The sequence below is a fragment of the Pinus tabuliformis genome, chromosome 2_1 (genome assembly GCF_031772625.1).
Source record: "Pinus tabuliformis cultivar Carrire ecotype Pingquan chromosome 2_1, CPIR1, whole genome shotgun sequence".
Classification (NCBI taxonomy): domain Eukaryota; kingdom Viridiplantae; phylum Streptophyta; class Pinopsida; order Pinales; family Pinaceae; genus Pinus; species Pinus tabuliformis.
Genome location: NC_142299.1, coordinates 760,177,776 through 760,191,687, shown reverse-complemented (window position 1 = coordinate 760,191,687; position 13,912 = coordinate 760,177,776). Strand labels below are relative to the sequence as shown.

Here is a 13,912-nt window from a genome sequence, read left to right as displayed (position 1 = left end):
AATAACAAGCGGCCCCTAGATGCATAAAACTTAGACTTTTAGCAAACAATCCAGCAATTATTGGTACTGGACTCAGTATTGGAAATTTGTATTCTAACTTCCAAGGATATGTTAAGAAAAAATCATGCCACCCTATTTCTCCAATCGTCTTTCATTATGACTGAAAGATATGAAACTTACAAAATGTAAATAGTTTGGGCATCCCACATTTTGCTCCACTATATTAACCTTTTGCTGCACTCTATCTTCACAGTCTTCACGCTTTGCGTCTCCTTTATGCCATAGACTTCAAATACATGGAGTTTAGGAACAACTTAACCATGATTTTGATAACACTGTACAAGCCCAAATAAACTCCACAGTGAAATAGCACAATGAAAGAGCGTCACAAGCCCAAATAAACTCCACATGAAATAACACAATGAAAGAGTGTCATATTAATGATAAACTTACTTATTTATACATGTGCCACCTATCTTGATAACTTTATACAAAAAAAACAAAACACGTTTGATTTTTTTTGGAATAAAATCTTTCATGTTTAAAATAACTTTAATAAGATGTAATCAAAACCCTTAATTTTTTGCAAATAAATGGCTATTAGGTTCTTATAGAGGGGTGGTTTTCATAGAAGAGTCAATTTTGATAAATATTTATTTGTTTTTTTTATTTAACAATAAAATATATTAAGAAGAAATTATTTATGCAAATAGATGATTCTTTGGTTTTTATATACGTTTTTATCTTATTTAATTATAGAATATTATGAATTTTAAAATTAAATTAATTCATTAATTTAAAATGAAATAAAAACAAATAAACATGGATCAAAATTAACCCCTCCCAATAAGAGCCAAAGAGCCATTTATTTATACATTAAATTTCTTTCGAACTGTAGCGATTGAAAGGAGGTATCAAGTTTTTGGAAGATCCCAACGGATTATCTTTGTTTTGGATATAATCTATACAGCTTTTTCTCTTTGAAAAAAAAACATCTTTGTTTTGGAAGATCAGAATGGATGCATGATATATGGGCAAAATATCTTTGGACATTACTTCAAATCAGATCAAGCATGGCCTTGTGTTTGTATATGAGTATATGAAACTTGGGGCAAAAAAAATTCGGACATTACTTCAAATCAGATCAAGCGGGGCTGTGAGCATATGGAACTGTGAAAATAATGCAGAAATAGATTTAGTTATGAAGCAGTTGAACAGAATTAGTTATGAGCAGTTGAACAAGAATTAGTTGTGAGTGGTTAGGAATTGGTTGCATAAGTTTTCCTATATAAGTGTGATGTAATTAAGCAATTGAATTAATGAAGTTGTGTGTCTTTGTGTTGTATTTGTTTTTAATTTGGTATCAGAGCACAGAGCTCTTTTGTTTGCGCCTCTCTTCTCTTCGTGGGCAGGGAGTGACTCTGCCATTAGAGTGTGCGTGAAGAGACCTGTGTGCGTGAATTAGTGTGTGCGTGAAGAGACCTCAAGACGGCTGCGTGGAGGTTTTTTAACTGTTGACCGCAAGAAAGGCTGCGTGGAGTGCTGTGTGGAGTGCGTCGAGGTTGGCCCTGTCCAGGCCCTGTCCAGAACCCGGTGCTGTCGAAGACCGTTGAGAAGCCTTGTCTGCCAGAACTCGGAACCGCTTGCTGGTGGACGCGAGACAGTGAGGAGTGCTGTCGAGAACTGTTGTTGGTGCGGTCGAGAACTGTTGTTGGTGCTGTCGAGAACGGGCACCGTTGTGCGTGCTTGTGTGCTGCCAGAACTCGGGTATTTTTTAATTTTTTGTCTCAGGAAACTTTAAAGCTGTTTTTCCTCAGAAATTGTTTCCAGAAAGCAGTCAAGATTTGATCCAAGTGTATACGCAGAGTTTTATTTAGTAAATTTCTCAGGCAGTGAGGCCTGCGGTATTATTGTTTAAGAAGCTTGCGATTTTTGTTTGAATTTGGTCATTGGTGGAGAGATGGCTAATCCTCTTGCAGATTCATATTTAAATGAGTCTTCAAAACTTGATGGAGAAAACTATGTAAATTGGAAATTTAAGATCATCACAGTACTGGAGGCATACAATCTCTGGCCGATTGTCAAAGGTGACGAGACCAAGCCTCCACCTCCTACTAACACTCAAGATTGGGAGAAGCGTGAAGTGAAAGCAAGGGTGTCATGTAATTGAGCAAATAATTAATGAAGTTTTGTTTTAACTTTGTCTCACGTTTGGTTTTCTGTTTTAATTTGGTATCAGAGCACAGAGCTCTTTTGTTTGCGCCTCTCTTCTCTTCGTGGGCAGGGAGTGACTCTGCCATTAGAGTGTGCGTGAAGAGACCTGACGGCTGCGTGGAGGTTTTTTAACTGTTGACCGCAAGAAAGGCTGCGTGGAGTGCTGTGTGGAGTGCGTCGAGGTTGGCCCTCTCCAGGCCCTGTCCAGAGCCCGGTGCTGTCGAAGACCGTTGAGAAGCCTTGTCTGCCAGAACTCGGAACCGCTTGCTGGTGGACGCGAGACAGTGAGGAGTGCTGTCGAGAACTGTTGTTGGTGCGGTCGAGAACTGTTGTTGGTGCTGTCGAGAACGGGCACCGTTGTGCGTGCTTGTGTGCTGCCAGAACTCGGGTATTTTTTAATTTTTTGTCTCAGGAAACTTTAAAGCTGTTTTGCCTCAGAAATTGTTTCCAGAAAGCAATCAAGATTTGATCCAAGTGTATACGCAGAGTTTTATTTAGTAAATTTCTCAGGCAGTGAGGCCTGCGGTATTATTGTTTAAGAAGCTTGCGGTTTTTGTTTGAATTTGGTCATTGGTGGAGAGATGGCTAATCCTCTTGCAGATTCATATTTAAATGAGTCTTCAAAACTTGATGGAGAAAACTATGTAAATTGGAAATTTAAGATCATCACAGTACTGGAGGCATACAATCTCTGGCCGATTGTCAAAGGTGACGAGACCAAGCCTCCACCTCCTACTAACACTCAAGATTGGGAGAAGCGTGAAGTGAAAGCAAGGGTGCTGCTACGCATGTCAGTGAAGGACAATATTATTCCTCACATTCGGGACTGTGAAACTTCGAAGGCGACATGGGACACTCTCAAAGGTTTGTATGAGACTTCTAATGCAAACCGTATTTTATTTTTAAAAACAAAGCTGCTATCTATCAAAATGGATACCAATGAAAGCATTAGCAACTTTGTTTCCCGAATTAAAGACTTTAGTGATAAGCTTGGTGATATTGGTGAAAAGGTTTCTAGTACAGACTTGGTAACTGTTACGTTAAAGGGGTTAGTCCCAGACTATAAAGTCTTTATTTCAGCTCTCTCAGCTAGACCGACACCCCCTACATTTGAAGAATTGGCTGGAATTCTTCTTCAAGAAGAAGAGCGCATGAAAACTTTTGAACTGGAGTCAAATGGTTCTGATTTGGCTTTGACTGCAAGAGGCCAAAAACCATTCCGAGGGAGACCATGGGACAGAAACAGAGGCCGTTTTCAAGCAAAGCAGAAAGGTATGGCACCTCCTAATTCTTATGTTAAAAGGAACATTGAATGTCATTATTGTGGAAAACCTGGACATTTGGCAAAAGATTGCTATAGGAGAAAGAATAATGAATCAAATCAAAGACATAGCAGGCATAATGGAAATTACACAAACAAAGACACCTCAGTGAATGATGGATTTAAAAATCTTAAGTTATTTCTTTCTGATGCTGCATTGTCTACTGAAACTGATGATGAGAATGCTTGGTTTATAGATTCTGGTGCATCGGCACACATGACTTGTAATAAAGAATGGTATGATAAATATTATGAGAAATCTGATGGTACACACATTTACCTCGGAGATGATAGGTCACTTAAAGTTCAAGGCTATGGCATAATAAATGTGTACTTACCTAATGGACAAATGCGACAGATTCATAATGTGATGTATGTACCTGCTCTCAAAAAGAATTTGCTATCTGTTTCCACTATCACTGATAATCATTTAAAAGTAGAATTTGGTAAATTGGGGTGTATAGTGAAAGATGTTCAGGACCACTACAAGGTTGTTTCTACAGGTACCAGGGTTGGAGGATTGTACAGATTGGATGTGACAGTCAAGCGCCATGTTGCATTGACATCTCAAAAGACATCGACAGCAGAATTATGGCATCACAGGTATGGGCACCTAAATTACAATGATTTATCGTTGTTACAAAGGAAATCAATGGTTGAAGGTCTTCCTGTTATGAAGTGTGAACATTTACCATGTGAAGCTTGTGCACTTGGTAAGCAGCATAGAGAAGAGTTTCCTGTTCATACTGAGAAACGGAAGTATGATATTCTTGAATTAATTCACACTGATGTATGCGGACCTATGCAAACTAGGTCTCTTGGTGGTGCTTCATACTTTGTTATTTTTATTGATGATAGATCTAGATATACCTGGGTCTATTTCATTAGAAGGAAAAGTGATATATTTGAGTATTTTAAAGAGTTTCGAAATATGGTTGAAAAACAAACAGGAAAGTGCATTAAAATACTCAGATCTGATCAAGGGGGTGAATATAAATCAAAAGCATTTAACACCTATTGTAAATCTAATGGAATTCAACAACAATTCACAGTGCCACATACCCCTCAGCAAAATGGTGTTGCTGAGCGATGGAATAGAACCTTGGTGGAATCTGCTCGTAGTATGCTGCAAGGTAAGAACATCTCTAATGGTTTCTGGGCAGAAGCCATTAACACTGCTGTTTATCTGAAGAATCGATGTCCCACTAAGAAATTAGTTTTTCAAACTCCTTTTGAGGTTCTTTATGGTTATAAACCTGATGTGAGTCATTTCAAAGTCTTTGGATGTACTGCTTTTGCTCATATTCCTAAGGCTAACAGAAGCAAACTTGATGCCAAGTCCATCAAGTGTGTTTTCATTGGATATTGTACGGATCAGAAAGCCTATAAATTGTTTGATCCAAGTTCCCATAAACTATTTGCAAGTCGTGATGTATTGTTTCATGAGCAGACTGATAAAAGTAACACAAAGAATGATACATGGCATATTTCTAATGATGCACATCTCAAGCTTGATACTTTGATTAAGCAGGAACAGGAACAGGTCCAGGTACAGGTACAGGATCAGGATGATAGCAGCAGTACGAGCACATCTAGCAGCAGTGAGTCATCACACGGGGGTGATACACCTCAAAGCCGACGAATCATGGATGGAACACCCACACCAAGAAGGTCGTCCCGACAGACTCGGCCTCCTGAAAGGTATAGAGACTATGCCTTAATGTCTAATATAATGAATGTTGAAGAACCAATTGATTATGAGCAGACTAAACAACATGAACCATGGATTAATGCTATGAATGATGAGTATGCTTCTATTATGAAAAATCAAACATGGGAATTAGTGGAACTTCCTAAAAATAAAGTTCCAATTGGAAGCAAATGGTTGTACAAAACAAAATTTAAAGCAGATGGTACAATTGATAAATTTAAGGCAAGATTAGTAGCAAAAGGATATGCTCAACAGGAGGGAATTGATTATGAAGACACTTTTGCACCAGTAGCTAAGTTGAATACAATTAGATTACTGATTGCCTTAGCCACAAAACATAATTGGAATATACATCAATTGGATGTCAAATCTGCTTTTCTAAATGGTGATTTAAAGGAAGAAGTTTATTTGGTTCAACCTGAAGGGTTTGTCAAACAGGGACGAGAACATCTGGTTTGCAGGTTAAGAAAGGCATTGTATGGTTTGAAACAGGCACCAAGATCATGGTATGTAAAGATTGATACCTTCTTTCTTCAGAATGGATTTGTGAAAAGCAAAAATGATCCTAACTTGTATTTTAAGAAAGATGAAAAAGGAAATGTTGCTTTAATATCTTTATATGTGGATGATCTCATTATAACAGGCAGTGCTCACAAATTAATTGAAGAAATTAAAGTTCAGTTGTCACAGGTTTTTGAAATGAAAGATTTGGGTGAAATGCATTACTGCTTAGGAATTGAGGTATGGAGAGAACCTGGTAAAACTTTGATCACTCAAAGAAAATATACAAAGGAGATTCTTAAAAAGTTCAATATGACAGATTGCAAAGCTATGTCAACTCCCTTAGAACAGAATGCAAAGTTGTACAAAGAAGATGGATCGAAAGAGGCAGATGGAACATTATATCGTCAGTTAGTGGGAAGTTTGAACTATCTCACCACTACCAGACCAGACATTGCATACACAGTCAGTATCCTTAGTCAATTCATGGCTAAGCCTTCAGGAAATCACTGGATTGCTGCAAAGAAAGTTCTCCGATACTTAAAGGGAACAGTGAATCTTGGTATTATGTATACTGATGTATCTAATGTTGCACTGACAGGTTTTTCTGATTCAGATTGGGCAGGAAATCCAGATGACAGACGATCTACCTCTGGCTATGCATTTCATATTGGATCAGGGGTCGTATCTTGGAGTAGTAAGAAACAGCCAACTGTTTCTTTATCATCAACATAATCAGAGTACAAAGCTTTGACCAATGCCACCTGTGAAGCTATTTGGTTGCGGAGAATTCTTGCCGATCTTGAAGAAGCGCAAAGTGGTGCAACATGTATCAATTGTGATAATCAGAGTGCTATCAAATTAGCACATAATCCAGTAACTGACGATATAATGTTCCATCTGCCTCTTTCGATCCATCTTCTTTGTACAACTTTGCATTCTGTTCTAAGGGAGTTGACATAGCTTTGCAATCTGTCATATTGAACTTTTTAAGAATCTCCTTTGTATATTTGCTTTGAGTGATCAAAGTTTTACCAGGTTCTCTCCATACCTCAATTCCTAAGCAGTAATGCATTTCACCCAAATCTTTCATTTCAAAAACCTGTGACAACTGAACTTTAATTTCTTCAATTAATTTGTGAGCACTGCCTGTTATAATGAGATCATCCACATATAAAGATATTAAAGCAACATTTCCTTTTTCATCTTTCTTAAAATACAAGTTAGGATCATTTTTGCTTTTCACAAATCCATTCTGAAGAAAGAAGGTATCAATCTTTACATACCATGATCTTGGTGCCTGTTTCAAACCATACAATGCCTTTCTTAACCTGCAAACCAGATGCTCCTGTCCCTGTTTGACAAACCCTTCAGGTTGAACCAAATAAACTTCTTCCTTTAAATCACCATTGAGAAAAGCAGATTTGACATCCAATTGATGTATATTCCAATTATGTTTTGTGGCTAAGGCAATCAGTAATCTAATTGTATTCAACTTAGCTACTGGTGCAAAAGTGTCTTCATAATCAATTCCCTCCTGTTGAGCATATCCTTTTGCTACTAATCTTGCCTTAAATTTATCAATTGTACCATCTGCTTTAAATTTCGTTTTGTACAACCATTTGCTTCCAATTGGAACTTTATTTTCAGGAAGTTCCACTAATTCCCATGTTTGATTTTTCATAATAGAAGCATACTCATCAATCATAGCATTAATCCATGGTTCATGTTGTTTAGCCTGCTCATAATCAATTGGTTCTTCAACATTCATTATATTAGACATTAAGGCATAGTCTCTATACCTTTCAGGAGGCCGAGTCTGTCGGGACGACCTTCTTGGTGTGAGTGTTCCATCCATGATTCGTCGGCTTTGAGGTGTATCACCCCCATGTGATGACTCACTGCTGCTAGATGTGCTCGTACTGTTGCTATCATCCTGATCCTGTACCTGTACCTGGACCTGTTCCTGTTCCTGCTTAATCAAAGTATCAAGCTTGAGATGTGCATCATTAGAAATATGCCATGTATCATTCTTTGTGTTACTTTTATCAGTCTGCTCATGAAACAATACATCACGACTTGCAAATAGTTTATGGGAACTTGAATCAAACAATTTATAGGCTTTCTGATCCGTACAATATCCAATGAAAACACACTTGATGGACTTGGCATCAAGTTTGCTTCTGTTAGCCTTAGGAATATGAGCAAAAGCAGTACATCCAAAGACTTTGAAATGACTCACATCAGGTTTATAACCATAAAGAACCTCAAAAGGAGTTTGAAAAACTAATTTCTTAGTGGGACATCGATTCTTCAGATAAACAACAGTGTTAATGGCTTCTGCCCAGAAACCATTAGAGATGTTCTTACCTTGCAGCATACTACGAGCAGATTCCACCAAGGTTCTATTCCATCGCTCAGCAACACCATTTTGCTGAGGGGTATGTGGCACTGTGAACTGTTGTTGAATTCCATTAGATTTACAATAGGTGTTAAATGCTTTTGATTTATATTCACCCCCTTGATCAGATCGGAGTATTTTAATGCACTTTCCTGTTTGTTTTTCAACCATATTTCTAAACTCTTTAAAATACTCAAATATATCACTTTTCCTTCTAATGAAATAGACCCAGGTATATCTAGATCTATCATCAATAAAAATAACAAAGTATGAAGCACCACCAAGAGACCTAGTTTGCATAGGTCCGCATACATCAGTGTGAATTAATTCAAGAATATCATACTTCCGTTTCTCAGTATGAACAGGAAACTCTTCTCTATGCTGCTTACCAAGTGCACAAGCTTCACATGGTAAATGTTCACACTTCATAACAGGAAGACCTTCAACCATTGATTTCCTTTGTAACAACGATAAATCATTGTAATTTAGGTGCCCATACCTGTGATGCCATAATTCTGCTGTCGATGTCTCTTGAGATGTCAATGCAACATGGCGCTTGACTGTCACATCCAATCTGTACAATCCTCCAACCCTGGTACCTGTAGAAACAACCTTGTAGTGGTCCTGAACGCTATGCATTTCATATTGGATCAGGAGTCGTATCTTGGAGTAGTAAGAAACAGCCAACTGTTTCTTTACCATCAACAGAATCAGAGTACAAAGCTTTGACCAATGCCACCTGTGAAGCCATTTGGTTGCGAAGAATTCTTGCAGATCTTGAAGAAGCGCAAAGTGGTGCAACATGTATCAATTGTGATAATCAGAGTGCTATCAAATTAGCACATAATCCAGTTTACCATGCTAGAACAAAACACGTTGAGTTACAGTACCACTTTGTCCGTGAGAAAATTGAGTCAAATGAAATTGGATTGATATTTTGTAACACCAAGGATAATGTGGCTGATATATTTACTAAGCCCCTTGGTAAATTCAAATTTGAAGTTTTTAGAAGTCACTTAGGTATTGTAGAGAATCCATTTCTCCATTAAGGGAGGATGTGAAAATAATGCAGAAATAGATTTAGTTATGAAGCAGTTGAACAGAATTAGTTATGAGCAGTTGAACAAGAATTAGTTGTGAGTGGTTAGGAATTGGTTGCATAAGTTTTCCTATATAAGTGTGATGTAATTAAGCAATTGAATTAATGAAATTGTGTGTCTTTGTGTTGTATTTGTTTTTAATTGGAACTTCCTTCCAGCTATAATCGGGTAAATATAATATCTGGGCAGTAGATGAAAAGAAATTATTTTATTTTAAGACAAATCAGTTGGATGCAAAACGTCCACGTACATCAAATCGTAGTAGCTGTAACTGCACCATCCCAATAACGCTGTTCTCACAAATGATAAATAAATGCAACCGGTCTTCTATAGGTGGATTTACTGATTGTACAGAGTCTTCTATTGAAATTGGCGGGCAATACACGGGCATATTTATCTGGATTGCCAATTCCCCGAATATTGGGTAATTAGATGGATAGACATGAGCGCTGTCAAATTTTCGACCACGTATATCTATCCGATTGCGAATCTGCAATAGACATCTATCCGATTGCCCAATATTTAGGGAATCTGCAATAGACATAAGCTCAGGGCGATTCACCCATCTGTACTTGAATAAACAATCTTAGCAACCGGATTTTTATCAGCAAACCATCTCAGCACCAAAAATTTATGTTCTGTCGCTTTCACTAATAAATAATTATGTGAGCTTATAAATCGTCCACGTACGCACCTGTGCTGTATATATCCATATCGGTGCTCAATTCTTGGTATGTGGAGGAACTCAGATTTTGTGGTGGCAGGGAAGAAAAAAATGGCATCTCAAGGGAAGGTGGGTTACTTAGAGACTGAGAATAAGTCCGGCGGGGATGATGCGCAGAGAGTTAATAGCAGTTTCTTCGTGGTGGATGTCATCTTGAGACTGCTGGCAATCGGCTGCACGTTTTCTGCTGCAATCGTAATGGGAACGAACAAGCAGATGGTGACGCTTCCCATCGTTGGGCCATGGCCTGCCAAATACCAATATTCCCCTGCCTTCGTGTATGTAGGAGGATATTAGATCAGTTTTAGAATTTAAATTTTGCATTGTTCTTATTTTTATGATTATTTTTTCACGGTGAAAAGAATGCTGCTTGAATGATGTCTAGCCTTATTAGTTTTTTAATTTTTCAATATTCACACCATGGATAAGTTGAAAAGAAATTTTGAAAGAATTGGCATATGTATTGTATATATAAGATAATTAGGGGAGGGACCTTAAGTCATAACTTGGAAAGAGATATATTTCATCACTGGAAAGTGCTGGAGCATTTCTATGTGTATGATTAATTGTTCACTTTGAAAAGAATGTTATGGGAATGATGTTTATGGATAATATAGCATTATTAGTGTTTTAATTTTTGAATATTCACCCGTGCATAAGCCGAAAAGAAAATCTTTTTTCAAAGAATTGGTAAATGTATTGTATAAATATGGGAAGGATAACCAGTCACAATTTGGCAAAAGGTATATTTTATTTTTGGAAAGGGTTGGAGCATTTGTATGTGTATAGAGAAATAAGTATATGAAAGGACAATAAGTCTTAATTTGAAAAGAGGTATATTTTAATGAAGGAGCATGTCTATGTATATATAGGTAAATTTCATTTTTAATAGTTAACAATTTAAATGTTCGTCTATTTATTTACCTTATTTCAAACTCTTCTTTATCAATAAATATGAAGAAAACTATTTCCCTGCAAGATCAGGCTCTGCCAAATAAATCTAGAATAAATCTAGTTAATATATCTCTCGAAAATCATGCTATATCAAAAATTACTTTGTATTAACTAATCTGCAAGATTAGTCTCTCCCAAATACATAGAGTTAATATATCTGTCCAGAATCATACTATATCCTTGAGTGGGCCTAGGCCTAATGGTTAAGAGCATGTCTTTCCTCCTAAGAGGTCATAGGTTCAAAACCTAAGGGGGTAGAGTATGTATGCCTTCTTAGACTTAGTAGTCAAATCCTTGCGGGGAGGTGGGTCTCTTGTCCCATAAACAAGGGGGTCTCATACACCAATTTGGTGTCTGGCTTGGCTGTGACCTTAAAAATAGATATTATTATTATTATATTATATATATCAAAAAATTATAATTAATAAATGTATATTATTATTATTGATTTTTTTTTTTTTTTTTTAAATATTAATTAGATTAAACTATACTAAAATAAAATTTATTATTATCATAATAACAATATGTGTTTTGTAATAAATCCTTGACCCACAATAAATATATTTAAAAAAAAATTATATTGATTATCAAATTTTATAAATATACTGCTAATGATAATTTTTTTTAATTATTTAATTATATAAAAAAGACATATTTATAATAATTTATAGAAAATTTAATATGATATAAATAATTTTTTAAATAAATTTAATAATTTATTTATTAAATAATATTAAGATTTTGTATAATTAATATATAAAATAGCTTAATTAATACATGAAATGAATTTTCTTTAAAGATATAGTTTGATAATTGTAATTTTTTAATTATTATATATTTTTATTATTTAAAATGTAATTTTTAATATATATACATAAATTTAATATATGAAAAAGTTAAAACAATCATTTTCTATACATTAAACAATTTAAACTAATAAAATGTAATTTTTAATATATATACATAAATTTAGTATATAAAAAAGTTAAAACAACCATTTCCTACACATTAAACAATTTAAACTTATAACTTCAAATTTTTTTAAATATCCTAAATAAAATTAACTACAAAAATAAAAATAAAAAAGCATTTCAACTATACTACATATATCATTATTAAATATTTTAATTTCTAAGTTATCATATGTTGAGATCGTCCTTAATATATGTTGTTTTGCAGTTTCTTTGTAGTGGCGAATGCAGTTGCCTGTGGATACACATTTATTTCATTGATCTTCTCCGTAACCGGCAAATTTGCCTCCTCTACACTGTCAGACTTTCTTCTCTCTGTCACCGATTTGGTAATGCATTTCTCCTTTTCTTTGCTAGGAAGCTATGAAAGCTGCGTTATAAATGTTGTTCAAATCTCGAACTGAATTTCATAATTGTGTCCAGGTGATGGTGGCGCTGGTATCGGCGGGGGTCTCTGCAGCGGCCGCCATTGCTTACGTTGGGTACAAGGGAAATTCTCACACTCAGTGGGGAAAAATCTGCGGTATATATGATCGCTTCTGCAATCATGTAATTGGTGCTCTGACTGCTTCGTTTGCAAGTCTCATCATCTTTCTGGCGCTCACTGTCATGTCTATTTACAGTTCATACAGACGTACGAGCCGAGCTCGTTGACGGTATCAAAAGGAATGATAGGGCTTGGCTTTGTAAATTGATGGCGACCCCTTCTACGTTTTTAAGGGTGGGCTGTGCAGCGGCAATTAATGGGCAGTGCCTGTATATGCCTATCGTTGATTGGGATGCAACTATTCCTATTAACTACATTCCAACGATAATGGTTGCTGCCATATAGCTAGACTTATTAATTACGTTGCATTGATAGAATATCTGCTCGGTTTCGGTGGACTGTCGAGCTCAATTTCGAACACACGGTCAAACCAAGATCACAATTTTTACACTGTTCAATAAATTTAATAATATTTTGCGTTATGATGTTCGATGCTGAATTGATTGAAGAATCTTTGGTGGGCTGCATGGTTGTGGTTCGATGTTCGATGCTGAATTTACTGAAGAGTCTTTGGTGGGATTCATGGTTGTGGTGCGATATTATATTTTATATGACAATATTTTTACATTCAGAAAATTATATATATATATATAACGGTATTTTTATTTGAAGGAAAATTAGAAATAGAGATAAAAGTTGTTTGATGAGATGGTTTTTTCTTAAGTTTAATAATTATAATGATATTTTTTTAATAAAAAATAATAAATTTATTTTATATGATTTATATATTAATGTATAGATATATTATAAAGCTTAAAAATATTTCAAATTACAAATTTATAAGAAAAATAATAATTATTTTGCAAAATAACTATGTTATTAAAAAAAATTAGTAAATATATTTTTGCTTAAAAAAATTCTAATTTACATAAACATATTTATCTAATTACATAATTTTTTATATTTATTTTAAAAATATAAATATTAAATTATTTATATATATAGTCTCCCATCTACCATTAATAATCCAAATTCATCAATTCTTTATTTTTATTCTAATATTTTAATATTATTTATTAATAACATTATTTAATAAATTTTTATTTTTATATTTTTATTATAAAAACACAATAATATGCCAAGGAACAGATATACAAACGAGTATAAATACTTAAAAGTCTGGTTCAGCCTGATTTTACAGACCGAACACCGATATTCAGACAGAGCTAAAACAATCGATCACCGAGAACCAATGTTGTTGTGGAGAATTATCCATGGAGGAGTAACTGTAAGAATATATACCTTTTACCTAGACCTTATCATATTTCCTCGCCGCCTGCCACCAAATTTTGTCCCCTGGATGAAAGAGGTACCCGCCTCGGATAAGTCTAATTGTTCCAAGTCGATTTAATATTAGATGGTAATATTTGTCTCCATTTGACCCGTTACTGATTTGACTCATCAATTTCTTTCACTTCCTTTTTTTATTTAACATATTCTAATTATTTCTTTTCTTTCACTTCCCTTC

General features: G+C 35.2%; 1 protein-coding gene across 1 annotated transcript; it reads left to right on the top strand.

Moving 5' to 3' along the window:
• Positions 1-9,961: 9,961 nt before the first annotated feature.
• Positions 9,962-12,874, top strand: LOC149202795 (CASP-like protein 1U1). The gene is made up of 3 exons (XM_089403256.1): positions 9,962-10,250; positions 12,106-12,226; positions 12,321-12,874. The coding sequence occupies exons 1-3, from the start codon at positions 9,982-9,984 to the stop codon at positions 12,549-12,551; spliced, it is 621 nt and encodes a 206-aa protein (XP_089259382.1). The 5' UTR covers positions 9,962-9,981; the 3' UTR covers positions 12,552-12,874.
• The last annotated feature ends 1,038 nt before the right edge of the window (positions 12,875-13,912 follow it).